Source organism: Nuphar pumila, chromosome 7 (assembly GCF_984573655.1).
Source record: "Nuphar pumila chromosome 7, dmNupPumi1.hap1.1, whole genome shotgun sequence".
Taxonomy (NCBI): Eukaryota; Viridiplantae; Streptophyta; class Magnoliopsida; order Nymphaeales; family Nymphaeaceae; genus Nuphar; species Nuphar pumila.
This window is the reverse complement of record NC_143255.1, coordinates 18,199,710-18,227,405: the sequence shown is the minus strand read 5'-3', so window position 1 is coordinate 18,227,405 and position 27,696 is coordinate 18,199,710. Positions and strand designations below refer to the sequence as shown.

Genomic DNA, 27,696 nt, shown 5'->3' with positions numbered 1-27,696 from the left:
TCATGGGTGTTTATGATTAATATCTTTTTTAGTTGCTCTTTGAAATAGAGAGTTTAGCTTGTGGTAATGGATATAATCATGAATACGAACTCAAAAATTCTGAGAGATTCATGCTTTTGGCTTGCATGAGTTTATCAAAGACTCGTTTCAGTTGCCTTAGATTGTGCTTGGTCTACTTTTTTGCTACATAACTGTCTTCAAAATCCCTTATGTGAGTTATGAAGGAAGCTACAGGTTTATATTGGTCATGGGTTGAAAATGGGATTTTTATATTTCCTATATAGGATTGATTTGTGGTGGGAAGAATTAAGTACAAGCACAACAGATACACATTACCCATATTGGTGAACCGAAAGATCCATTTGCAACTCCTTGGTAAATATTACCCGAATGGTACTTTTCCCTATTTCAAATACTCCGTACAATACCTAATAAGTTAGAGTCGATTCCTTTTTTGTTCATAAATCCAGACCATTTCCATTTTTGTCAGTACAATACCTAATAAGTTAGAGGGTTTCTGTTTTTATTTTACTCAGAAACCAAAGGGTTTCTCCCATTCTTCGCCCCACGGTGACCCACGTTGCAGTACAACGATCGACGCCGGTGACCAGTCGATGACAGTCCCCTTCCCCGATGGCATACCGCCGGTGACACCCCCGGCATCGGCAAATCCAGATGGTGACGGCAGCCGGTGCACCAGAGGAGCACTAATGCCCCCCGATGACACCCCAGCGACGCCGGCAAAGCCACCGGCGACAGACGGCCGCCTCTGCATGCATATCGCACCACGACAATCAGCCTGATCCATTGGCGAACTCACCCTCGACGACAGGTAAGGGTTAGTATTTTTTTTATGGATCTGCCGTCGAAACAGCTGGTAAATCGGCGATGCCACCGGGCAGCCGGCGGTGCCGGCAACGCCGTCACTGTCCCTTCACCTCCCCGACAAAAAGCCACCGGCCGAAATCCCCAGCCCGACGGCTAAAGGGTTTTGGTGAAAAGGGGTTTTTTCAACCCTGCTTTTTTTGGCGACCAGCGCAACAGGTAAGGAGTTCGCCGCACTTCGCCTGCAATTCAGCGGTCCGGCAAAACCTCCTCCCCGGGCCGACAGACTTCCTTGCTACCCAAAGACGCAGGTTAAACCCTCGACCCTCTGCATATTTTTTTTTTTTATATATAGAGGGTCGCCTGAGCCAACCGTTGCCGAGAATGACTGTCGCCCCACGACGACAGTTGCCATCGTCTAGCAACCAATGTTGCCCCATGACGACGAACGATCATCGACTAGAATGGCTTTGTTGCTGATGAAGGTTGTCACCCCACGACGACGATCTGCCTCATGACGACAATTTGTCAGGAATAATTAACAGTCGCCTCACTGTGACTATCGCCAGGCCATCAATCTGCGAGTTAAGTCGCCCCAGGGCGACAGTGGCAGCAAATCGTCGGAAGGCCCTACGCGCCGGCACGCGAAGCATAATGCATGGAGTGTGGGCCCATAATCCAATGTTGGTGTTTTTTGTAAAACAAACACAAAAAACATACCTATATTCGCCATAAAGTACATGCAGGGAATTTGGCGTTCTCCTCAGCCGATCGACACCCACAATGAACCCATGATGAGCAGAACCCTATACCACGTAAACCGAATGTAGGATTTGGGTAGGATTACAGCTACGAATCTCTCATCATCTCCGTAGCATCCTACCTCCCTTATATAATTGAAGAAATAGGCGTTACGTGAATGTGGTCTCTCTACATTCATATAACTTTTACCTGCTAACCCCCCCCATTGTGTGGCCACTAACCTCCTGACCCACTAATGATGGTACCGGGTCACCTCATGGGACTGGGTCACCCTATGGGTTAGACACAGATGACCAAGAGGAAGCTCTAGCAGACTCAGCGCTAGAAAGTGATGGCGAGTACGACTATGATAAGCTTGATGCAGTTATTGATAATGATGATGAATTACTCACATGATCCAACCCACATGATGTAGCAGATACTCCGGCTAATGGGAATGATGATTTTGGTAATGATAATATAAATTTAGAAGATCTTCATATTGAAGAAGGCACTGGGAACAGGAAAAAGTGGAAGTCATCTGCGGCCTCTGCAGATAGACAATGCAATTTTCACTGGAGGTGAGGATGATGATGATGAAATTGATTTGGACACAGCAAAGCATCTAAGAAAAGGAAACATCAAAGAGCTCAGGGAAAGAAATCTGCAGTCTCTCTCTTTTATATTTTAATATTTTAATCTTTTGTATTATAAATTATGTATTCATTACTTATTTTTAATCAATTAAATCAAACCACGTGACTTGCTCGAGTCACTGGGCCGATCCTATCCAGAGTCTTTGAAAATGCCAACCATGCAAAACACTGAAAATCTCGTAGGAAATCAAAGACCACAAAGGTTCCTTATTAACCTTTTCCTGTGCTGTTCATACAAATACAATCCATCAATATTCATCCACAATCAGGGATCCGGATGGTCTTGGCACGGGATCCATCATGGCTGGCATTTTTGCCCCTATATTTAAAGAGTACAAGACCATGAATAGCCAGCACCTAGTGCTCTTTAAGTCTTAGCCCATGTCTGGATTATGAGCCCTAAGGGTGTCTCCCACAAGGCAGATCAGATATGGATCCAAAACCAAAACCCACTAATACAAGTTGAATACTGTTTCAGGTTGTGCATGATTCGACCTGTTTTCATCCCTGGGTAGACCCAGGACTGGACCTGCTAAGTATTCTCAAGTCTCAACAGCCAGCATCGAGGCTAGGGGTGGGCATCAGGTCGGCGGCCCGGTTCCTAACGGGCTTGGGTTTGAAGAGAAGTCCATGGCCCAATCGATTGGCCCAAAGGCCAACGTGAAGTGGGCTGAGTCTGATCCGGTCGGCCTGACCCAATCTAAAATGCATAAATGCTTGATTGAAATTATGGGTTAATGAGAATAACAAGTTTTTATGCAATTAATTCTTAATTAGCGGAACTAGTTAGATGAATAATAATAATTAACAAATAGCAAGTTTTCATGCAACTAATTAGGTAAATAATAATAATTATTTAAGTTTATATATAATAGTTATTTTTTAAAATATTTATATTATTAAAAAATTAATAAATAACTCAAGCCCATCCGGTCAGCTCAAGTTCGGCCTACATATATAACGGGCCGGATTTTGACCCAGTACCTAACCGGCTCGGGCCTAAAATCATGGCCCAAACCTGGCCCATGGCGGGCCGGGTCGGCTTGGTCCATCGGGCTGCCGGGCCGGTTGCCCAACCCTAATCGAGCCTGGATCCTGATGTAATTCAGGTTCAGGTTTTTTCCCGACCCGTTAAAATGACCTTATTTTTCCTCTTCTTCCCGCAATCGCTTTCTTATTGCCTTCAGAATTCCCTCAGAGCCACCCAATCTCGAGCTTCCCCCGGAGGGATATCTCTCGAAGGTTTGGTTTTTTCTCTTCCTTTTTTTCCTTTAATTTTCGAAATTAATTTCTTTTTTCTTCCTTTCTGAGATTCTCTGTTCGATCTCGTTCTTCGTCTTCATTCGTTTTCTTTGCTTCGATTGATGATTGTTTCATGAACCCTAGAACCTTGAATGATGGTGATGGCACAATTAATTCCCTTACGAATTGACAGAAGCGTGTTAATTGATGGAATTTTTGGGAATTTCGTTTGATTTTTATGTTTTTTTTCTTTATTGGGGGTGTTGATTTTCCGGGATTTGCGCAATTAAGATGTTAGGGTTTTTCTTTTCCCTATGATTATGTTCATGGTTATTCGTGAATCCTAGAATCGAGATGGACGGTCGTGCCCTTTCTCTGGTTTAGGAGAAGTTTTTCGGGTTCTTTGGGGGAAAAATTGTGTGCATGTGTTCTTTCTGTTTTCCCATCTTCGGTGATTTCCTTTGTTTATTCAAGGACTCGTCTAAATAAGAATTAGAGTTTTCAGGGTTTTTATTTCTTTGAGTGCACTCGCGAAACCTCGAATGGGAAAGCCTTGCAATTGAATTGTTGGATCTCAAGAGCAAATTTTTTTCTCCTCCTTGGTATATTTCGCTTTTCCTTGTAGTTCTAGTTTTCTTTGGAAGGAAGGATTTTAAGAGAATTAAGCGAGCAGCGGAAATCTTGAAGAATTCTGTTAGAATTTGATTTCTCTTATTCTTTTTACAGAGGTTACTATGCTAGATCAACGTACCTAGGCATCCTTATGGTAGGGTGTAGAGAATAAGAGCTTCTTATCCTGAAATGTGGATTGAGTTAAAGTTGGTTCTAAGGTAGGACAGAGACGTTTTGAGAGAAGAGTGCCCTTAGTTTTATGTCTTGCTGCTTTAAGTATGTAGATGTCTTATGGCTTGGGTGTGAAAGAACAATTATGGTTTTAGTTTTAGTTAATGGCATCAAGCCCCCCTCTTAGAGGACTCTATCATTTGCTCAGTGCCAGCACTTGGGTATGGCGGATGCATCCATTTTTTCTCAAAAAAGTCAAAGCAATGGAGGCTAGAATAAGCAAACTAGAGGGAGGGTTGCAGGATCACATCAAAGTACTTCGTGAGATGTGAGAGACACTTGCAGCAACGAGCATACTATATGAGAGACTAGCAACCTCAGTGACTAGAGAGAGATTGGGTCGGAAATGCACATGCAATAAGAGAAACTTTGAGGTCTTCAACATGATGGTAAGGGGTCATCTACCATAGAATAATCTACAATGTTGTAACCAACTCTCATTAAACAATTGGCATGGGCAGAAATGAAAGAACATAGAGACAAGGGCATTTATTATAATTGCCTTGAAAATGTTGATCCAAAACATCCCTGTAAACTCAGCAGCTTTTTCTTTTTCTTTTTGACAGTACCAAAGATGATCACATAGCTTTGTGTTCAAAACCTTGAGGAAAAGGTCCATTTGAAGGGGGGTGAATGTTAGTTTTCTTTGTTTTCACCAAGACTACTATACTAGATCAACTTGCCTTGGCAACCATATTCTAGGATGTAGAGGATAAGAGCTGATTACCTTAGTTGTCATAGGCGCAAGGCGGAGCCTAGGCAGTGAGCCCCTAAAAATGACTAGGCGGCCTAGGCGGGGCTCCAAATAATTTTTTTTTAAAACATAAAAATATAATAAGAAACCTGTATACAACATAAAATCAATCAACAATATGCAATAGACAATTAATATGTTGTTGAACACTCTAAGATGTTGAACACTCTAAAGCAATTATATTACATAACCTTAACTTGCTCAAAAAAATTAAGAATAAATTAACAATTGAATAAACAAACAATACAACTAACAATATAAAGACAATACACAAAAAATAAAATCATGTATACAAAAAAATTAACAACAACAATAGACATAATTCAAGCAATAGACAAATAATGTCTTCTTCTTCTTCTTCTCAACAATAGACATAATACAAGCAATAGACAAATAATATGTCTTCTTCTACTCAACAATTGACATAATACAAGCAATGGACAAATAACGTGTCTTCTCCTCCTCCTCCCTTTTCTTCTTCTTTTTCTTCTTCTTCTTCTTCTTCTTCTTATTATTATTATTATTATTATTATTCTTATCGAAGAAAACAAATGATGTCTTAAAAAAAAAGTGTAGACTCTAAAAAAAGCCTAGGTGGTTGCAGCCTAGGCGGCACCTAGGCTATAATATAGGCCCCCACCACCCAGGCAGTGGGGCTGCGCCTAGGTCGCCTAGGCGCCGCCTTTGACAACTAAGCTGATTACATAAAATGTAGGATTGAGATGCAGTTTATTCTAGGGTAGGATGGAGACGTTTTGAAGAGTGCCCTTTGTTTTATGTCTTTTTTCTTTAAATATGTAGATGTCATATGGCTTAGGTGTGCAGGAATAAATTTAGTTTTAGTACAGGACTCCATCAGATTCTTTGAGATGTGTCTTGCTGATTATGACAAGAAAAATTAGTTTATATATTTAATGTTTCATGAAGAATTTGGGTGTGTTTGTATAGACTGTTTGTCATATATATCACTACTTTTTTTAATTTCGTTTGTTTGTTTCTTTAGTATCTTTTTCATTTTTTTCATTAATGGGATTATGAAAATTGGTGTGGAATTTTAATGGAATTATTATCATTGGAAATCATTAATCTCTTGTCTCCGTTTAATCTGGATAGTGTCTTGGTTGAGGAGTCAACTACCATATCTCTAGGTAACAATTTTCATTGTGGGTTCTGAGAACCTATTGACATTTAGTGGTCATGTAGTAATTTGTCCTGATACTAATTTTTGCAGGGGCTCAGAATAAGCTTCTCGTGCTTGATGTCTGGATATTGGCCATTGTGCTATCCTTCATAAACAAAAGTTTTCATTGCATCCAAACAAGCTTAATACAATGAACTTTGCATCACAAACATCGAGATTGACCTCACAAATGTGACTTTATTAACAAAGTTTTCTTGCTGTTGGATTCTATTGTTTGTGTTGTTAGCATAAAATTTGTGCTTGTGTATTGTCTACTTATACTAAGCTGTTATAATGTGGTAACTACTATGTCCAGGAATCTGATCCTTTGCTGTTTAGTTTGCGGCTTGGCATCAAACTCATGACACCATCAGATGGACGAGTTTCACATTCTCAGCCAAGTCCTCTGGATTATGAAGACAGAGGATTTCGTTCCATCAAGAGTGGATGTGGACCTGTTTTTAGTCCAACCACAGAAGATGGCAATTCCTGTAGCCCAGCATTGCATTCACTCAAAGAGGAATATCCTTACCACTTCGCCCCGGATCCTGATTTTCTTGATGAAGAATCCTATTTAAGTGAGGATCCTGGAAATTCTTTGCAATCTAACCTGCAGCCGGAAGTGAATTTGAGAAATGTGTTGAGTGGGATGTTTGCGATTCTAATGGGTAAGAATAAGGATCCTGATTGTGTGGGTGATAATCAACATGGTAGTTCAAATGTATCTTTTCTAGGATCTGGGAGGAATGGTGATAGCTTTCTACACTCTTCAGTTTACATGCCAAGTGCACCTCCACTTGTGCTTGATCCAGATGAGAATGTATATCTTGCCTATCGGGAGATTCTACAAGCAGAACCGCCAGAGTGGCTTCCGGATAGTTCGGCAACTGCTTGCATGCAGTGCAATGCTCCCTTCACTCCCGTAACTCGTGGTAGACACCATTGTAGATTTTGTGGAGCCATATTTTGTAGAACATGTACAAAAGGAAGATGTTTATTACCTGTTAAATTCAGAGAGAGAAAACCTCAGAGGGTTTGTGACACCTGCTATGAAAGGTTGGATCCAATTCAAGGAGTCCTGATCAACACAATTAGCAATGCTGTTCAGACAGCGAAGCATGATGTCATGGACTGGACTTGTACGAAGGGATGGTTAAACATGCCTGTGGGTCTATCCATGGAACAGGAAATATATAAGGCAGCTAATACTCTGAGAAGTTACTGTCAGGTGAGTCCCCCTTGCTTGCCTACTAAATCACTACCCCTCTGTTGGCTTAGTGGAATTCCTTAACGTTGTCGAACCTGCAATAGTCACATAGAAACCAACTTGTCAGTTAGAATCTAAAGTCAAATAGACTGTCTTGTACGGACCAGGCTGGTACCTGGCAAAACAATGACCAAGTATGACCTAGAGCAGGTTAGTTCAGGAAGTGGCTTTGATTTAGGGACCTCCATCTCCTAAATTGGTTCTTTAATTGTAGTTTTGAACTTTTCTAATCTTTTATTAGTCATAGATGAATGAGAGTTCTTGGGGATATCTTCCATCATTTTACATGTCTGATCTGTTTGGCAAATTTTATTGTCCAGGCAGCAAGGTTAAATCCAGAGAAATCAATACCTTCTGCAATCCTTAAAGGAGCTAAAGGGCTGGCTGTTATAACAGTTGCAAAAGCTGGCATGCTTCTTACTTACAAGCTTGGTACTGGTTTGGTTGTTGCTCGAAGGTCAGATGGATCTTGGTCAGCGCCATCTGCATTACTTTCTCTGGGATTAGGCTGGGGAGCACAGGTGAAACATTTAAAGGAATCTTGGTTACTTTTCTCATTTTCAAGGAAAAAGTTTGCTGAAATGATTGCTTCCTGTGACGTCTGATGTGGAACAGGTTGGGGGTGAGCTAACAGACTTTATTATTGTGCTCCATGGTTCAAAAGCTGTGAAAACATTCAGCAGCCGCATGCATTTTTCTTTGGGTGCTGGTGTGAGTGCTGCAGCTGGACCTATTGGGAGAGTGTTGGAAGCAGATCTTCGAGCTGGGGATCGAGGATCTGGCATGTGTTATACTTACAGTTGCAGCAAAGGTATGCCGCTGGATTTTCTATTTTAACATATTTTTAGTTTCCATGAAGTACTTACCTTACAAACATACTGTTATTTCTGCTGTTATTTTTATGTAAGGGTATTGCTCTTGGTCTCACTGTTCTTGAAACAAAGTTGCAAATGATTAGAGATGTACTTTTGATGTATACTATAGTGGCCTTGGTCGAATGGTGCCACCTGCTGCTGGAATGCAGATTACTTTATGAGTAACTATATGATACACAGGGATAATCCTGGATGCTCACCACTCTTGAAGTAAATTTTGAGATGGTTGCCCCATGGATCTGCCTGCAAAAGCATTGTGATCCTTCATCTGCTAAATAGTGCCAGAGTCTGGTGTGTAGACTGCGGATAATTAGTGACATGTATCACCTTAGGAAAGTAGAAGTCAAGTTCAATTAGTAGGTTATTTTTTGTGTCCTTGGTTTGTTATGCACCAGTTTAATATGGTTCTTGTACTATCCACTCAGCTTTATTTGGAATTATGATCCATTCATGATTCATATAATATTAGGAACCATTGGATGTTTGGCTTTAGGTTTCTTCTATAGTTCCAGCACCCAGAGGAGTTGCATTTAATAAAGATATAGCAGCATACGAATTGATGCTTCTCTGGACATGGTAAATATCTCAGAAGTTCAGCATTAGGAATCAACTACTTGTTTCAGGGCATGATAAACATCTCAGCAACGCAGTGTTACAATTCAACTAATTGTTTCAGATTTTTTTTTTATCTCCTGAACGTGATATATATAGTTTAGTATTAAGATTCCAAGAAGAACAAGAATGCACCTTCTCTTCCTATCATGCTTCTCTCCCTTAGTCTACATCTACTTGATCACTTTGCTTTGTTCTACTGTAGAGCATCTACAAGCTTACTCTTGTCCTCCTTCCATGACATGTGAATGACACCCAGTAGTTGACCCAGTAGTTGAGATAGGCCCTCAGAGGAGGAAGAAGAAATGCTATTAAAGGGTCTCAACAGTCTTGCATAGGAATCTTTCTGGACCAGAGGAAGAAGAAATGTCGTCATAGTAAAGGAACTCTAGCAATGTCACATGGGTGCGGGGGTGGGGGTGCGGCACTTTCAAAAAACTTGGGTGCGGGGGATGCGGCCAAAAAAAAAAAATATATATATATATATATATATATATATAGAGAGAGAGAGAGAGAGAGAGAGAGAGAGAGAGAGGAGTCTTCTAAAATGTTTGACCCCTTCCTACATTCCTAATTAAAATAAGGAAGAGAGATTTCAGTTGGTAAAACCCTTGAGGTCCCCTCTGCCCACCTGAGGAGTACCACCTTTGAACTTTAAAGTGATTCTACCGGACTAGCATAAGACCCTGTTTAGAATCTGTAGCTGGGATGGGCGTTTATGAAGTTTATGTATCTGAAGAAGTGTCAGCTGCTAAATTCATGATTTAGCCTAAATACAAAAGAGAAGGGGCTTCCCTTCTCATCCCAAATGCATAAACGCCAATCCCAGCACCGAGATTTCAAACAGGCCGTAAATTCCATTGGTGGTGGCCACCTCCAAGGTATATAGCCATAACATTTCTCATCATGAATTTATCCTAGAAATTGGAGTCCTGTGGACTCAAGAAATTAATGTAGAATTAACTATTTAGAAATGCTATGGCTAGGTTCCCAAGCAGTCCGTTACACACCAATTTCTCATCAGTTCCCAAGCAGTCCGTTACGTCTTTGCTAGCCTCTAAGAAGTTTCTTCCCAAGATAAAAGTAACTAAAAATCATGTAGAATTAATTCTTCTTTCATTTTCCATGAAACCCCTTTAAGTAACCATTAGTGGTAACGTCCTTATTTTTTCCATGATGACGAGGAACATGTATCGGCTAGTATTTACCAACCAAACACAAGTTACAAGAAGCAAACAAATACTCCATCAAGCGGACATTTCTTTTTTTTTTTTTGGGGGGGGGGGGGGGGTTCCAAAAATTGGACACAAATGACCCTGGGTGCATTGAGCGCACCCATGGTCCGGTTGACCGCACCGGGTGCCGCACCCTCACGCGCACCCGCGTCGCGTCACGGCGACGCGGGTGCGGCACCCGGTTGGCCGAATCCCTTTGACTTAGAACTCAAGAGTCTTGCATATGAACCTTTCTGGATCACCTTTTGTGTAATTCAACACCGTGTTGGAGACTGTAGTTTCTGAATTTCAATCTTGAGGTTACTGCTTAACTTTTGTTTTGGGTGGCAGAAAATAGAATGCATAAATACTTAGTAAGTTAAAAAAATGTGGCTTTCATTCCATCTAGAACCAGTAGTACATGTTGCAGATGGCTCACTTCTTAGTGTGCTAGTTATCCTAATAGGTCATATTGACATTCTTTTTTGTGGAGTTCTCTATCAAGAAATAGGAAAATATGGGGACACTCTTACGGTAGTAAGATTGGAGTATTGACGTGACATACATGTGCAGTTGCATTAGTGCTATGAGGACATTGTGGGCTATATTGAGTTTTGGAGACATTCACTCAACTAACATGGGAAGATGATCCAAATTGATGCCACATTTCAAAAAATATATATACGCCTACTCATCTCCAGACCTATCTGATATCCTAATAATTCATCTATCTTAAACTTTATTGCTAAAGCCTGCATCAGCCTGGATACACCAATTTCTTCTACTGGCGCTTTAATGTGTAGTATGCTCTCTGTTGAAAGTGCGAATTCCTGTGTTCTCTTTCTTTTCCAATGAGAAGTTTAGTGGAGCTTGATATGTTTCTTTTTGGACTGCTCCTTTCGTAGGTCTTTTCTCCTGATGGTTGTATTCTGTTTTATGAAAACAGGCGCATTTTTGGGAATTTCACTTGAAGGCAACATTGTTGTGACAAGAATGGACACGAACTTAGAATTCTATGGTGATCCATATCTTACCACAGCTGATATTCTCCTCGGGACCGTTGATCAGCCCAAAGCAGCTGAACCATTATATTCTGCCCTCGGTGACATCTACTCCAAAGTTGATACTGACCTCAATGTCATCTACTCCAAAGTTGGAACTAAGATGTTGGCTTTTTCCTGATAACTCTTGTACATTGGTTACTACAAGAAGCCAACTTGTGATCATTGCGCAGCCTGCAGCCTGACCCTAATGGCAAAGACATCACTAGTTACTGTGCGATTCAATTTATGCTGTGTATAATGTTTCAAAGGTGCTGATTTGCTAAGGAGCCCAATATGTGTGGCCACCATGTAAAAGTGTATATATATGTTTGTGAAGAATAAATGATTAGTGAGTTAATTCGTAGATCACGTCATCTTATTTTCTTTGTGTGCGTCTCTGCATAAAGCCTGGTAATTGTGCTAAACAAGTTTTGATGGCCTTTGTCATCTTATACCTGTCCAATTGATCACTGGGAGCAGTGTGTTCTTGCAGCGTGCTAGTCCAAATCAATTGGCTCATCATCATTTGGAAGTGTTAGTCAAACACTCTGTGGATGCAAATGCTCTTAGTATTTTAGGTTGTGCTTGGATTTGAGTGCTCTCTCTTGGAATCGCCTGACCACTACTTTCATGTTTGTATGGACGTGAGAGAAATTTTCTCCTCTGCAGGTGAAGTCTTTCTCTCCAGGACCTCAGCGGCTTCTGCATATAGGCTGTCATGTGAAACTGGTCTGTTTTTCATGTTAAGGAGATCTCTCTCTCTCTCTCTCTCTCTCTCTCTCTCTCTCTCTCTCTCTCTCTCTTATCCGAATCCCTTTTGACAATTGACTAATATGTTCAAGAGAATCGGGACTAATTTCTTTCAAGGATTCCAACTACAAAATGGGCTGCTTGACATGATGGAATATGGAGACCATGTTTCCCTTCGTTATTTCTATTTTTCCTTTCAGATAATTTTGATGTTTGATTTTTGGTTTCTCCTTACCGTTTGTTTTTAACATGATGAAAACTTACCCTCCAAACTAATTAATTTTTATTGTCAATAACAACGCTTTTTAGAGTGCTTAAAATCGCTTCAGAAATTAAGTTGGTGTACGGTTGCACAGGGAAATTCAAGTTGCTGCTGGTGATAAGTGCCTCCACATAGTTGGATATGTAGTGGAAACTGGGACTGATGTGATGATTGAATTAAGGCTTTTTGTTCTCAATCAAGAGAGATAAAAGGTTACATCCTTCAATGACTTGGTCACTCATATCAATGTGAAGCACATCCAAAATAAGCCGCATTGGAAAGGATAATAAGCACCATGAGATCAAGCTACATCAGGATACCTTTCTACCATGCAGTGCAAAGGAAACTTGTACCTTCAGAAAAGGTTGGAAGGCGATCTTCAAGAAAGGAATAAAGATGAGGAGCTACTTTTACAAGGGAAGCAAGGACCACATTCCCCCTCGGGCACAAACTAGTCCTTGTGCATGGGTTGCATATAAAATCACTTAGCTTTGTGCATTGTTTGCTTATGGTAGCCATAGAATCATGATCATGGTATCCATGAGATCATTAGCTGATTTAGGCCGCGCAATCGAGCAGCACGTTAGTGATATCAATGGACAAAATGGCGACAACAGATGAAGAAGCATATGGTAGTTCACTTTTTGAAGAAAAAGACCATGCATGTTCATTGAGGTGGTGCTTTTCTTCCTTCTTTTTCTTCTCTGTCTTGCTGTGACAGTAGTTGGAGCAGCTGCAGGCATCATCTTCTTCCTGCTGAATCCCAAGAAGCCAGAATTCTCTTTGCACACGTTGCACTTCGATTCCTATAAGCTAGAAGAATCATCAACCTCTGATCTATACTTTTCTTCTAACATCTCCCTGAGGCTGAATGCTAGGAACAACAATAAGTTTGGGATAGGATATGATCCATCAGGATATAGTATTGTCTATACAGGGATTCCGATGGGAGTTGCCGAGCTTCCAAGTTTTTATCAACCAGAACACAGCGAGAATGTTAGTGTGGAAATGCTGGTTCTGTTGGATCGGCTAAACCTTCGTCAAGTAGCTGGTGAAGGTTTTGTGGAGAACTTGGCTAGCTCTAATGGCCTTGTACAGATAAGAATTACAGGAAACGTCAAAGCCTATGCGCTGATTTTGCGTACCAACTTCCCAAAGTTCAAGGTTTGATGATTTTTATCCCAATCTGTTATTCACAAAATAGCCACAGAACAAATTTTTCTTTTTTTACTGGGAGAAACCCAGGCTCGGAGACCTAGCCGCACTGGCTCAGCCTGCTGCAGTGTAAAACTCAGAGGGCTCACCCCTTGACCCCAGGGAATCGCCAAGATTCAGCTTACGCAGGGAGTGACACCTATAGGCTTTGAACCTAGACTGCCAGTCAAACGGCCTAGGCCCCATCCCACTATGCCAAACCCTTTGGGTCTTACAGATCACCATCTTCGTAACATCATTCCCATCACACACACACAGCCAAAGGTGCAGGTTTGGTCCAAACAGGCCTGAGCTGGGTTTGGTATGGCCTTCCTGATCAGGTTAATTATATGGCAGGATTTGGTTTTAGGTTTTTGCATCCAAATCTGAAAAATCCTAAATCCAATTAGTACTAGAATCAGCTTACACGTAATCAAGTAGGGAAAATAGGTACCCGGATTCAAGTTCATGGAAGGCATTTTCCATTCATGTCTGAGTCCAACTCCAAATTCAATTAGGCCACATCTGGTTATGTAGGATTCAGTAATGCTTACATCATATCCCAATCTGAACCATTTATATCAACATACAATGCTAAGTAGGGATGAAGAGGATGTGGGCAGCTTATGTTTGACCGGCTATTATGTCTGGCTTTTAAAGAATGAACCCAATTTTTGGATCTGTATCCGACAAATCTCATAGTGAAATCTAGGATTTGGTTTTGGTCTATGCCCCTGTGGTATTGGATCTGCTGAAATAAATCTATTGATTTTCACGTGTAAAAGGTAAAGTGGGTCTGGATCAAAAAAAGGTGTAGTTGGTTCTAGGCAGACCTTGGACAGAATCAAGTAAACAAATATGGTCAGGTCCAGTTTGGACATCGGTTGGAGATCCAACTGATTTGCATCCCTAATGTCAAGTGATAATAGGCCCCATTTTTTTTTTCTCTTGATGGAAAAATCCATTTACTGCTAGAAATGTTGCAATCTCAATTTTAACTAGAAGTAGATTTTTATGCAGCGGCTCTGATGACCATCCATCTCAACATTTCCCAAAGATGGACACCACACCCATCTCAAGAAATGGCAAGCTAGAAATGTCACTGCATATAATGTGAATACTTTTAACTAATGTATAAATCTTCTTTATTTTTTCACTTTTGAACTTTTTTTTTCAATTTTTTGTGATAGGCAAGCTAAGAGATGCCCCTGATGAGATCCAAACATGAGATTCAACCGAAATCTTAGCTCACTAATGCCTTTAATCCATGAGCTTCAAGTAGGATATTATTACAGGCTGTTGTTTGTGCAGGTTGCCGTTGATTGTCTAATATATGTAAGCTATGAGGATATTGCGTTCAACAAGGGAGTGTATGATTCTTTAAGCAGTAACAAGGTATCACTTTGATTCCAAACATGATAAATATAAAGTGCGATCTTGCAATGCATTTTTGTACTTGTATCATGTGCCTTGTGCTTTTTCTCAAGTCCTTTTCTCTTTGTGTTTTCAAATTTTGCAGGCTGCTTCTATGTACTTCCCATCTCTGAGGAAAAAGTGTTCAATTGCATTTAAAGTTTAATTCTACTCACTGGTGTAAATTTGTTAATAAATACCAAATTACATTCTCTCTCTCTCTCTCTCTCTGATGCAACATGTTTGGAGTTCATGAATATGAAGCATCTACTCTGCTAGCCCCATGAATTTGGAGTCATATTCAACTTTCATACTGAGATCCTTAAAAATGTGAAGGCACTTATGGAAGCAGATCCAGTGTTCAGGACAGAACACCTTATATTCTACCCAACTAAGGGGAGCCTGGTAACGACTACCCTTTTTCTTATAAAAAGAAGGGGGCCCAGTGTACTGCCCTCCCGATTAAAAAGGGCAAACACTTATACAGTGTTCGCCCCCTAACTCAGAACCAGGAGTGCTATCATCCAAAATACAACTGAAAATGATATATTGATAAGTATCAGTTGCCATTAAGTAACAGAGCCTGCGCGGTTAGGTCTTTGATCCTGAGGGTGGTTTCTTCGTGTAAATATTAAAAAAAGAAGAAGTATAGTTGACATCTCCAAAGTAATAAAAGTTGTCCATCATCATTTTGTATGGTTGATTTGCTGCTAGGAATTGACACTTGAATCTAACCATCTCTAGCATTTCTTCTATGACAATGTTAGTCCCAATCCTATGATGAAAATAAGGGGCGTTTGGCTGACACTCGAAATAAAGCATCAACCAAGCCCTTGAGCCCACACTCAACCTAGGTTCAGTCGTATCGCGATCTAGGTCTTGACCTGAGCTGGGACTTGGGACCATGACGTCCCAAGCCAGGCGAGTGTCTTGTACTTGGGGATGCAAATGGGTTGGATTGTTGGATATGGGCATAGTGATCAATTTTAAAACAAACTATGAATATGGTTAGCTGATGCATGGGCCAATACCATTGGAAATTTTACAAGTGGATTCGGGTCTTGTACAAATGACAGCGACTCTCAACCCAGATCCGACCACATTTATTTATGGGATTCTGGACCAGGATCCGAGAAGAACCAAAATTGCTTGTACCCAACCTGAACCTACTGGATGCATACCCATGTGTGACTGAGTCACTGACCATGTCCGAATTAAATCCCGGTCGGTTCAAGTTTTGACCCGAACTAGAACTCCAATGGATTTGCACCGTACCTAGGGATGTGAACGAACAGGATTTTATCCGATATCCAGCCAAATTGAGTTTGATAAGCCAAAACAATACACGATTATAATCAGATATGGTTTTGATTTTTGGTTACCGAATCCAAGAAATATCCGAATTTGACAGACATCCAAATCGTTTACATGTAAAATATCGGATCATCGGATCCGGTATGATCTTGCCACCATCCGAATCCGTTTAATCAACATCCAATTAGTCGAATATGGTATTGGCCACATCGGATCCGAATCCGAACCGTTTGCATCCCCACGAGTCACACCCGAGTACCTCTCGTGCGTGTGAACAGCAGCCAATAGGATTCTTGTGACACACGTGTACATCGCCGCGACAAAAGTTCCGCGGGAACCCTAATTTCTTGGCCTTCTTCTCTCTGAGGATTGGAGTACCCGCGACAGAGCCAAAGGGGCGACCATGGTAACCTCTCTCTCTCTCTCTCCATTAATGGTAGAGCTCTTTAGGTTAGGTCTTTTGCTTCGATCGCATTGAGCAGGGGTTTCATCTTTAGTGGCTTTGATGTTTTCGATTTAGGTTTTTTTTTCATTGCGTTGGTGTTTCCATAGACGGTGAATTCGGGTCTTCATTTTCCGAACCATACTGCGCCACTGTTTCACTTGATGGGATACTTCTTCGACTTTTATGGTTTTAAGCTCGTTCTTATTATTCTATGGTTTTCCTCTGTGAGTAAAAATATTTGATTTTGGGTTTGTTTTCATCTTGGAGCTTTTGGGAATAGTGTTTCTGTCAATTGTAGAATATTTTGGTTTTTTATCTTTGTTTCCTGGATCTCATTGTTCTTGTTTGTCCATTAATTGTGAACATTTTGCCCTTCTGTTTAAAGTTTCTTTTACCGGCCTTTATTTGCTTTGTTCCGTTTTCAATCGTGGCGCGATTATTAGGTTTGGAATATTAGTTCGAGTGTTCTTTTGTTCTTCCTTCAGGTTGTTCTGTTTCATTTTTGCCGGTTCCTATCTGTTTCATAAATTGTCTTCTTTTCTTTTTGCTGCTTCTCTGGGCTACTGCCTAATCTTGGTAGTTCGTTTCTCTAATGTTGGGATCGGGTTGGTGTAGGGTATCGATCTAGTGGCAGGAGGGAAGAGCAAGAAGACTGCTCGCACTGCCCCAAAGTCGGACGATGTCTATTTGAAGCTTCTTGTGAAGGTTAGAAATGTCTATCCTGTGAAATGGTTTTTGCATCGATTATTTTTTGTTGTCGTTGATTTTGTTCCCATGATGTTATATGAGTCATATTTGCGGGGTCTCTGGTAACAATGTGTTAATAGTGCGTGATTGTAAACATTAACAGTTATTCCGGTAATTTTGGAGGAATTGGTTGTTAATCCCTCGAAAAGGGTCTTTGAGAAGTATCATATTAAGCACACATGGTAATTGTTTTTTATTTAGATAATTCTAGTTTTTTTTCCAAGTTCTTTAGATAGTTCTAGATTTTCTTGTTTCCATGTTCTTTTTTCATGTTTTTATGGTACTTGTCTGTCGTTGCTACTGTTAGTCTGAACAAAAAAAGTCTTTATCATTCTTCTCCTCTGATTTTCTGTCACAATGTTTTGTAACTGGCTATATCTCTAGTCCATTGATCCCTTTTCAATTGCCCTTTCTGCAATATCATTATACATATTATTTTCTTTTTTCTTTTAAATTTCTTTTGACCAGCTGAAAATTTTCCGACTTCCAACTTTTCAGTTAGTTTTTTAAAACATCTTTCTTTGAGTTTAGGGCTTCATCTTGTGTGTGTTATGTTGCATTTAATTTTTTTTATATAGATATTGTCTTCTTGGAGCTCGTGATTTGTGAAAAGAATGACATTTAGGCTACCCCTATTCTTTTTACGTAAAAGAAGGTTTGAGTGGTCTTTAGTGGAATAGTGTTTTTATATGGAAAACATTAAAATTGATTGTGTATATTTTTATATATACCAATTTTATGGTTTATGCTGTCAAGCTTCTCTAAAAAGTCATGTCCAACATCATAATCTTTCTTTCTTTATTTCTCTTTATTTTCTTCATCTTTACAGGTTTCTGGTTAGGAGGGCCGGAAGTGGCTTCAATGCTGTCATATTGAAGAGGCTGTTCATGAGCAAGGTCAACAGGTCACCACTCTCTCTGATAAGATTGATTTGTTTCATGAAAGGAAAGGTGGGGATCCTCAACTTGTTTGTTATTTTATGTATTTTTGCTTCTCTTTTGCACATTCACTGCATTTACACTCTCCTAATTGTATCCACTTAAAATGTGTTACTTTTTTTGGATATATGGCTTATTCTAGCACAAAGTTACCGTAAGCTTTATGGATAGGTGGGAAGCGCGCTTCCCAAAACCTCTCTTCAGAAGTAAAAAAGAAGAAAAAAGAAAGAAAGGAAGAAAAAAAGAAGAGAGTGGAGGGGTGAGAGGAGGAAGAAGAAAAAAGAAAAAAATAAGAAAAAATAAAAAAATAAAAAAGAGGGTAAAAGGAAGAAGAAAAAGAGGAAGAGGAAGAAAAAGAGAAGGTAGAGGGGTGAAAGAAGAAAGAAGAAAAAGAGAAGAAAAGAAAAAAAAACAAGAAGGTAGAAAAGAAAAGCAAAAGAAGAAGAAAAGGAAAGAACAAAAAATAAAGCTTTTAGAGCATGTGGAAGAACAAAAAAATAAAGAAAAAGATACAAAAAATGACAACCATGTCCCTGCATCCTAAGAGGAGACAGCTTAGGTCGAAAAGTAGAGCCCTACTGCCTAAACCCATAAGCCTAGGCTGTGGCCCTACTCCTACCCTGCCTAGGTGCCACTTTTGACAACTAAGGTTTCATTAAGATTTTCTATCTTTTCCTCACTTCCAGATGTGTGACCTTAATGTTGTACACCCTGTGTATGCGTTTTGGGTGAGGGGGATATATTTGATATTGCTGATATAATAATACTATACTTCTAGTCAGCCTTGTTAAAAAAGTCTAGTTTTTTTTCTTATTCTGAAGCTGTTGCTATGTTTATCACTGTTTGCTAGATAACATGTTTTGTATCTAATTATTTCAATGAGTACCTGATTTTTGTGTTGTGATTTTTAGATATTTTAAGAACTTTACGAAACATAAAAAATCCTAATTTAACACCTTTTCCACTAAATAAATGTATCACTCACATATATGGGGTCTGATCTACAAAATATGCAAGAAAATAATGAATGACTAATAGGGTTGACTAGATAGTATGATACTCCATAGTGCCAAATAACCCTGCACACAAATATATAAATGTATCTATGTATTAGTTTGAGCATTTAATATGTAATAACTAACAAAGTGATTTCTTTGGATTTCCTTAATTTTGATTTCTCCAAATGAAAGAGACACAATTTTTATCTTTTATCCTGTTCTGTTACTAAAGGGTAGAGGTAGGATTAAAGAAAGATGGATATGGAGAAAATTCCTTGAATCTTCTTATGGATATGTGGCCTACATCTTGCTTAAGATGCCTTTTAAGGATAGCAGGTTCCATTTCATTGAGGTTATTCAAATCAGCACTAGATGATTGTATTCTATCTGAATAAACTGTTACTATAATTAGGATGACATGGTGGTACTCAGATCTGCTTACTAATAGCTTCATGAATCTGTTTCTTTAGGTGCTTGCTTTAGGTGTGGGATCTAGTTTTGCGACCTGTCTTGGGTGTCAAGGCATGTGCTCGTATGATATAATTGAGATAAGGTTGGTATCAAGTTTTTTGACTTGCAGAATACTTGGTGTAAAATGAATGGCAAAGTCATGGGTGGCTGTCATCTGAAGTGTTGGTGAAGCCAGTCTTAGATTAACCTATATAGTGGCGTCCTATAAAAATGGTTATATTTAACATAAAACCTCTTTCTTAAGATTTCAATGGATATATGTCAGCAGTTAGGCATGACATGGAATAGATCTAGTAGTCTTCATTCATTGGGTTTCTGCAGGTCATGATCTTCATCTTGGTTTTTTATTACCTGGAAGTCTTTCTAATGCCATGGTGATATTTGTCATTTTGTTGCCTCCTATGCCGGGTTTCCGACTACAGACTCTCAAATTTGGAATTAGGCATTGTCCTCATTTGCTAAGAAGCATCGTAGAATTCAGCATCATCAATTATTTTAAGGCCATTACCAGTTGACAAAATGTTGTCAGCGGATATATTTTGTTAAGAGAGTTGCACATTTTTTGGGTTTTACAACTCATTAAAGGTTATTGTCTCATTTGACATGCATCTAATAATGTAAATCAAATTTTCATGGTCCTAGCATACAGCCTTATATATGGCTCATGTCCCCACATATGATGCGGATTCATCAAGATATAAGTAGAAAGATACATGGAAAATAGTTTACACCTTATTGAAGGTCATTATCTCATTGGACATGCCTCTAATAAAGTAAAGCAAATCTTCATGGTCCTAGCATACAGCTTTAGATATGGCTCATGTCCCCACATATGATGTGGTTTCAACAAGATATAAGTAGAAGGATACATGGAAAATAGTTTACACCTTATTGAAGGTCATTATCTCATTGGACATGCCTCTAATAAAGTAAAGCAAATCTTCATGGTCTTGTTCCTTATGTCCCCACATATTATGTGATTTCAGTAAGAAGAAAGGCTACATGGAAAATAGTTATCATATTTAGAGACTGATTGATTGAGGGCAAATATTTCACGGAAATGCAGGTTTGAGTGCTGAGACTGGCCATGTCGTACAAAAGGCAGAAAGTGAGGATCTTTCTTTCCATGGAATATGGGATTTGCTGGGTCTTTCTTTCTTTTATCATTTTTTAGTGCACTGTGTAACGCCTCTCTGCATCCTTCAGCTTGTGACTCTCATATGGGATCAGATGACCATCTTGCATAATAACTCCGCCAATGGCAAAGTCTGAGGCATCAATGTGGACTTCGAAGGGTCTCGAATGATCAGGCAGTCGCAGCACTGGCTCCCTCACTAAGGCTTTCTTCAAGCCATCGAAGGCATCTTGGCACGCTCCTGTCCAGAGCCATACCCGATTCTTCTTTAACAAATCTGTGAGGGGCGCAACAATGAGGGAATAACCTTCGATAAAACGCCGATAATAGTTTGTCAAACCAAGGAATGACCGCAATTCTGGCACTTTGCTTGGCGGAACCCATTCTTGGATGGCCCTTATCTTCTGCCCATCCATACGCAGCACACCACGCCCCACAACGTGGCCAAGGAAGCTGATCTCCTCCTGCCCGAAGAGACACTTCTCTCGTTTGACACAGAGGTCATTATCCTTCAGCACCTGAAACACTGTTCGCAGGTGCCCGACATGTTCCTCCATGTTGCTGCTGTAGATCACGATATCATCCAGGTAGACTACCACAAACTTGTCTAAGTAAGGGTAGAAGATCTGGTTCATTAAAGTCGTGAAAGTGGCTGGAGCATTTGTCAACCCGAATGGCATTACTAGAAATTTGTAAGCACCATATCGGGTGACGCAAGTTGTTTTCGGCTAATCACCTTCGGCAATCCTCACCTGCCAGTAACCCAATCACAGATCTAGCTTGGAAAAGATACGGGCGCTGCCTAGCTGATCGAACAAGTCTGCTATCAATGGCAATGGGTACTTGTTCTTCACCGTGACCTTGTTCAAGGCACGGTAATCCACACATAACCGTTTAGAGCCAGCATGTTTCATCTGGAAAAAGACCGGGGCACCAAATGGGGCTTTTGATGGACGAACAATGCCTGCGTCCAACATCTCGTCTAACTGCCTGCGCAGTTCCTTCAGCTCAGCTGGCCCCATGCGGTATGGAACCATTGCAGGAGGCTTCGCTCCCGGGGTCAACTCAATCTTGTGGTCGACCTCGCGTCTTGGCGGAAGACGCTTTGGCAATTCCGGGGGCATCACCCCCCGAAACTCCTCCAATAGTGGGGCTAGGGTTGGTGGCACTGCTGCTTTCACCTTCTCTTCCTCTGCGCGCACTGCCACTAAGAATGTCTGCTCCCCATGCTTGACACCCTTCTTTAGTTGCATTGCAGACAACACTGAAGACTTGCCTTTCTGCGTAAGGCACTGCACTGTGTGGGACAGGTCTGACTCCATGATCGTCAGCGTGTTGAATTTTGGCAACATCATAACATTCTGGCTTCGCAGAAACTCCATACCCAAAATCATCTTGAAATCGTCCAGGGGCACTACAGAGAAGTTGGCTTTACCGACCCAACTTTCCACTTGAATAGCCACATCCCTTGCTTCACCAAGGATGGGTTTGGCTTCAGAGTTTACCGTTTTAATGGTCCTCTACTTTGGCCCATGCTTCAAGCCCAACCGCTCTGCCTCTTCCCGCGAGACAAAGTTGTGTGTGGCCCTGGAGTCTATCATTGCTGAAGTAGACTTTCCATTCATAATAACTTCAGCGTACATGAGTTCCTTACTGACCTGCATGTTTTTAGCTACACAACTTCTGGCTGCGTTGATCGATCGCATGACACCCATCCTCGGTTGCATGGTCTCAGTGTCGCTGCATTCAGTATCGCTGCATTCTTCCTGTGCAGCATTGGCTTGTCCGTCGTCCTTTATAAGGCGCTTTGGGCATTGCCGGGCGATATGTCTATCACCACAGAACCAACATGTCACAACCGCACCCTTGTTGCTGTTGTTATGTTTTGTGTAGTTCTGTTTCTTTTCGGATTGATGACGTGTCGACGCCTCAACTTTATCGTTGCGCTGCTCATCCTTCTTGCCTCCGTGGTCAGGCTTCTTCCCAACTTTGGTTGATGGGGTGAAAGGCTTGCGCTGAGTGTCAACTAAGCGCTCAACCGCCACATATGCATCTTCCAAAATACGGGGGTTGCTCCTTTCCACTTCAGACTGTGCCCGTGGTTGAAGTCCCACAATAAACCAGTTGAGCATGTCGTCTTCTGGCATGTTAGGTATCTCCAGCATAAGCTTCTGGAACGTTCTGACATAGTCTTGCAACGAACCAGTATGTTTGAGCTCACGAACCATCCGGTAAGCCTGTCTCTGCGCATTTCTTGGCATGAAGTAGTTGCGCAACTCTACTTTGAAGTCATCAAAGGTGTCTATCACACATTGACCCCTCTCCATGTCATTGCGCTTCCGCCTCCACCAAGCGATAGCATCACCATCAAGTAAGGCCGCTGCAGTCTTGATCCTCAGATCTTCGAGGGTCACATTTTGGATATCCAAGTAGTCTTCTACTTGGAACAAGAAGTTCTTAATGGCCTTGCTTTCGCGAGAACCATTGAATTTTGCGGGTCTAGGTACATCAATCCTTGATGGTCTCTCACCATTTCCGCCATTCAGGGTCACCGTCCGCTGCAACGTACGGTTTCTCAACTCAAGATCGGTCACTGTAGTCGTCAACGAAGTGACCTGCCCCATTAGTAAGTTCACCTGCTCTTGCAGGCTCGCCACCACATCATTCAATTCATTGAATGATTCACATGCGCGTGAAATCGCTTCATCATGCAAAGTCACATCTTCCACCAGCTTGTTAACAGTTGCAGCCAACTCTTCTTGGCCCCGAGGTGAACCCATCTCCTCAGCTTCGGCAACTGCCTTGTCTTTGGTGTTGCGCAAGTGTTGATAAAGCGTCACGATGTCTTGCTCACAAATCGCAGCCTGTCGGCGTGTCTGTCGACACCGACTCCAGAGTCCCTTCCCCAGCACGAGAACGGGCTTTGGTACCACTTGTCACGGGCCTATTTCCTTCAATGGGCCAGCGCGGCGCGACGGTCCTTTCTTACCGCCGCAAGCCTACTCGTCAGCTCGCTTGCCGGTCGCGGAAGCTTGTAATCAGAGTGCAAGAGAGCAAGAGAGAATAGAGGGAGAGAAATTGCAATCACAAGAAGCAATCACTACGAGGGTGAACAAAAGAAAGCTCAACGCATTTACTTCATTCACAATTTTGCCCGCAGGCTATTACAGTTCAAGTATACGGGCTGCCCCTTCGGGGTATTGATTCACCTGAACCGGGCAGCTTACATCAGACTCAACAAAAGCAAAACAGACTCTAAGCGCAACTGTACACTGTAAGTCGCAAGGGAACATGTGTTTATCCTTTTTTTTTATCAGGAGAATGATTGACTAGTTTAAGTACTTTAGAATTATTAATGTTCTTTTAAATATGGGACTGCGCTGGCCCTTTCTTTTCTTTTTTCAAGTCGGAGAATAATTGCTTTTGTTAATTGTTTACAACTACTAATATTCTTTATAGTTTAAACTGTTCTAATGTGTTATGATTGATTAGTTAAGTGTAAGAATTATTAACATTCTTCAAACTTGTTCTAATGTGTTGCGTGTATATTAGTATATTCTGTGAAGAAATTGACAAAAAACTTAAAATTGTACTTGTTTTACGAACTGGCTTCTGCCTGTCTTTGGCAGGTTCTTCTGAGGGGACCCAAGAAAGCAAGAGAAGCATTTAAGCACTTCGGAAAAGCGCCTGGTGTGCCTCACAGCCATACTAGGCCTTACGTTCCTCCCAAGGGCAGAAAGTTTGAGCGTGCTAGAGGCAGGAGGAATAGCCGCGGCTTTAAAGTCTGATAGCTTCATAGATTCATTTCTCCATTTTCAAATGTTTTTGTGTTTCCATCATTTTTGGATTGAGCCAGTAATTTTTGTTTCGGTTTGGTATAGTAAAATTACCTGGTATCTATTTTTGTTTTCAACAGAGAAAACTGGGGTTAGGCAGACCCCTACCAGTTATTACAACCATACCATTTGGGGTTTGAACTTGCAACGTCTCAACACAAGGTGACGTGCACTCACTGCTCCTATCAGACAATCAGAGCCTCTGTTGTTTAAAAAAAATTACCTGGTATCTTTTACATAGTTCTTTTCTTTTTTCCAAAAAAAAAAATATTGGAACAAAAGCATATTCATCTATGTTTAACTTATAGTTTCCTTTTATTTGTTCTGGCATTTTTAGTTCTTTCACATTCAAGAAGTTTTTCCGAAGGTTCACTGCACTGGCGAATCTTTTTTTTTTCATTTTAGGCCCTGTTTGGATCTATTTTTATTTATTGAGTACATATATAAATTTAAGCACATTGTATAAAGTAAAATCTTTCCTTTATTTTTAATTAAGTAAATGTTTGTACCAACTGTTTAAATTATAATGAAGAAAGGAAGATCAGTGGGTAGTGGTGATGGTGGTAATGGTAATGGTGGTAATGATGATGGTAATGGTGATAACGGTGACGGTGGATGGAGGTAGTGCCAATGGTGATTATGGTGGTGATGACAATGGTAGTGGTAGTGATGGTGGTGGGTAATATTGGTGATGACAGTGGTAATGGATGGTGGTTGCAATGGTGATGATAGTAATGATGCTGGTGCTGGTGGGTGATGGATGATGGTAGTGGTGGTGGTGGTGGAGTGGTGATTGTGATAATGGTGGTGGTGGTGAAGTGGTGATTGTGATAATGGTGGTGCTGGTGATCATGATGGTGAAAAAGTAATGGCGGTGATAAGGTGAAATGGAAGAAAATAATTTGTATAAAAACAAAGGTCTCTATACTTTTGAAAAAAAAGAGTGAAATTTATAAAAATTCTTTAAAAAAAATTAAAAGTAAAAGATCCAAACACCAAAACTTGCTATTTAAAATAAACATAAATGGCACGGAGCAATTTATAAAGCTATTTAAAATAAACATAAATGACCTATGACTTTCATAAGGCGCTAATATCCTTATAGCAGGCGTCTTTCAACGTGGTTTTCTGGATAGCTGGAGGAAAATATTTGATTTTCTGTCTGTTTTACTGTCTATTGGCGTAGTAAAACACTAGGTCTCCTTATCTCTCAGGGAGCACACTCAGCTTTGACATTGCATGACTTCCGTCCTTACAATTTGGTGATTGTGTGCAGCCCTTTACTAAGATGAGTAGAGCCAGTGCAGGATCCAGGATTTTGCTTAAAAGGGGGTAAATTTTTTTATAATAAAATAAAATATACAACTAAAATATAAAAGAAGGGGATTTTGCTTAAAGGGGGGGGGGGGGGATTTTTTATAATAAAACTAAAATATAAAGGAGGGCAATATAAATTTTTATATTTTGCTTAAAGGGGGGTAATTTTTTTTAATATAAAATAAAATATAAAACTAGAATATAAAGGGGGGCAATGTAAATTTTTATATTTTGCTTAAAGGAGAGCAAAATTTTTTTATAATAAAATAAAATATAAAACTAAAATATAAAAGGGGCAATATAATTTTTTGCAATAAAATGATGAAAATTTTCAGAACTTTAGGAGGGGCTCCCTCCTCCTCTCCCCCCCTGGATCCGCCCCTGAGTAGAGCCGTCGTGAGCGAGGACTTTCAAGGATGAGCAACCAAAGAAAAGTTGATGCTTTGGCAACTTTTTAACATCCTACCTATGGCTGTACTGCAGACAAGGATCATAACAAAAGTAAGCAGACCCAGTTTTAGGGCCGAACACAGGAATGTGCCTCTTAACAAAAAAGCTTGCAATTACAGGGATAATGTTATTTCCAAGATATTTCCCATCATCTGTTTGTACTTCCACGAACAGCATGCAAGATATCCTGGGCATTTTCCCTCATCAGGTGGATACCAAGACCTACCAGGTGCTGGTGCCCTGCAGGCTGATTGCCCTTTTGGGAGGGGCAGACCACGGGCCAGGTCAGATGTTAACCGGATGGCACGGTCGGGTGTAAGTGCTGTGCAGGCCATGTTGAGGCTCAAAAACTTCACAGGCAGCCTGCAAATAGCTGGCTCGATGCCCAGCTCTGGTTCCATGTCAGACTCATTGTAACTGTATTTACTGTTCCTAAATATGTGTATTGCATGCATATACTGCTTTTTTGAACCATATTTATATCCATATCTTGTTCCATATCCAACCCATTTAGCGTTGTTAGCACTACTTTGTCTAAATATGCCTGTATCATATATGCAAACATGTGGTGGATGTGCATTTGGTGTGGACTTGGGTCGAGTTTGACTTGTATGTTGATGAGCTATCGATAGTAAAGCTTCATATACTTGGAAATGGATTGAATTCCACCCTTATCGTAAATTTTCTCAGCCCGTCTACAGGCGAACATATTGGCGTATTGCTAGTGATTGATAACCTTGTGTTTTGAAACTACGCAGTAGGTGCAAATGTAACCATCATACCTAAAATTTAGCCAGATCGAACCACTCCACACCTACTTATAGCTGTGCCACAAGTAGCACTCAACCATCAACAGGCTTATCTTTCTTCCAGCCTTATTTTTCCTTTTATTCAGGTGTTTCATGATTGGCATTTGATGTTGGTTCGAAGTCCATTAGATTCGAATGTTTTGTGATGAAAGAATCATGAATTCAAAATCCAGGGGTAAAATAGCAGAGGCCAAAACATCCAGATTTTATCATGTTACTCTAGTTTCAGTTCTAGAAAACTATGCTATCGATTTTGACATTGTTCAAACCTTGAAAAGGATGGTTTATCAAGGGCTAGGAGCTGCATCTACTCTTATTAATAATGCCATGTTACCATTTATGCATGTAGAAGTAAACAACGAGGA

At 40.5% G+C, this 27,696-nt stretch overlaps 2 protein-coding genes and 1 long non-coding RNA gene across 3 annotated transcripts; all 3 read left to right on the top strand.

Moving 5' to 3' along the window:
• The first annotated feature begins 724 nt into the window (after positions 1-724).
• On the top strand, positions 725-11,614 carry LOC149831358 (uncharacterized). Its single transcript, XM_090012038.1, has 5 exons — positions 725-832; positions 6,558-7,469; positions 7,829-8,029; positions 8,124-8,319; positions 11,156-11,614. Exons 2-5 carry the CDS (start codon positions 6,603-6,605, stop codon positions 11,389-11,391), a joined length of 1,500 nt encoding a protein of 499 aa, XP_089868164.1. The 5' UTR covers positions 725-832; positions 6,558-6,602; the 3' UTR covers positions 11,392-11,614.
• Positions 11,615-12,868: 1,254 nt separating this feature from the next.
• LOC149831357 (uncharacterized) lies at positions 12,869-15,037 on the top strand. Its single transcript, XM_090013003.1, has 4 exons — positions 12,869-12,896; positions 12,986-13,428; positions 14,770-14,853; positions 14,978-15,037. Exons 1-4 carry the CDS (start codon positions 12,869-12,871, stop codon positions 15,035-15,037), a joined length of 615 nt encoding a protein of 204 aa, XP_089869129.1.
• Positions 15,038-16,534: 1,497 nt separating this feature from the next.
• On the top strand, positions 16,535-26,133 carry LOC149831356 (uncharacterized). The gene is made up of 4 exons (XR_016433010.1): positions 16,535-16,591; positions 17,246-17,335; positions 18,207-18,327; positions 24,549-26,133. It is a non-coding gene; the product is annotated as an uncharacterized LOC149831356 (long non-coding RNA).
• Positions 26,134-27,696: the final 1,563 nt, after the last annotated feature.

What these genes read in the sequence shown, in the direction of transcription:
- LOC149831358 (XM_090012038.1), top strand. Translation starts at nt 6,603, where the DNA reads ATGACACCATCAGATGGACGAGTTTCACATTCTCAGCCAAGTCCTCTG. An exon ending in GATTAGGCTGGGGAGCACAG is followed by an intron (nt 8,030 to 8,123) that starts GTGAAACATTTA and finishes GATGTGGAACAG; the next exon opens with GTTGGGGGTGAGCTAACAGA. An exon ending in TACTTACAGTTGCAGCAAAG is followed by an intron (nt 8,320 to 11,155) that starts GTATGCCGCTGG and finishes TTATGAAAACAG; the next exon opens with GCGCATTTTTGGGAATTTCA.
- LOC149831357 (XM_090013003.1), top strand. Translation starts at nt 12,869, where the DNA reads ATGGCGACAACAGATGAAGAAGCATATG. An exon ending in CCAACTTCCCAAAGTTCAAG is followed by an intron (nt 13,429 to 14,769) that starts GTTTGATGATTT and finishes TTGTTTGTGCAG; the next exon opens with GTTGCCGTTGATTGTCTAAT. An exon ending in ATTCTTTAAGCAGTAACAAG is followed by an intron (nt 14,854 to 14,977) that starts GTATCACTTTGA and finishes CAAATTTTGCAG; the next exon opens with GCTGCTTCTATGTACTTCCC.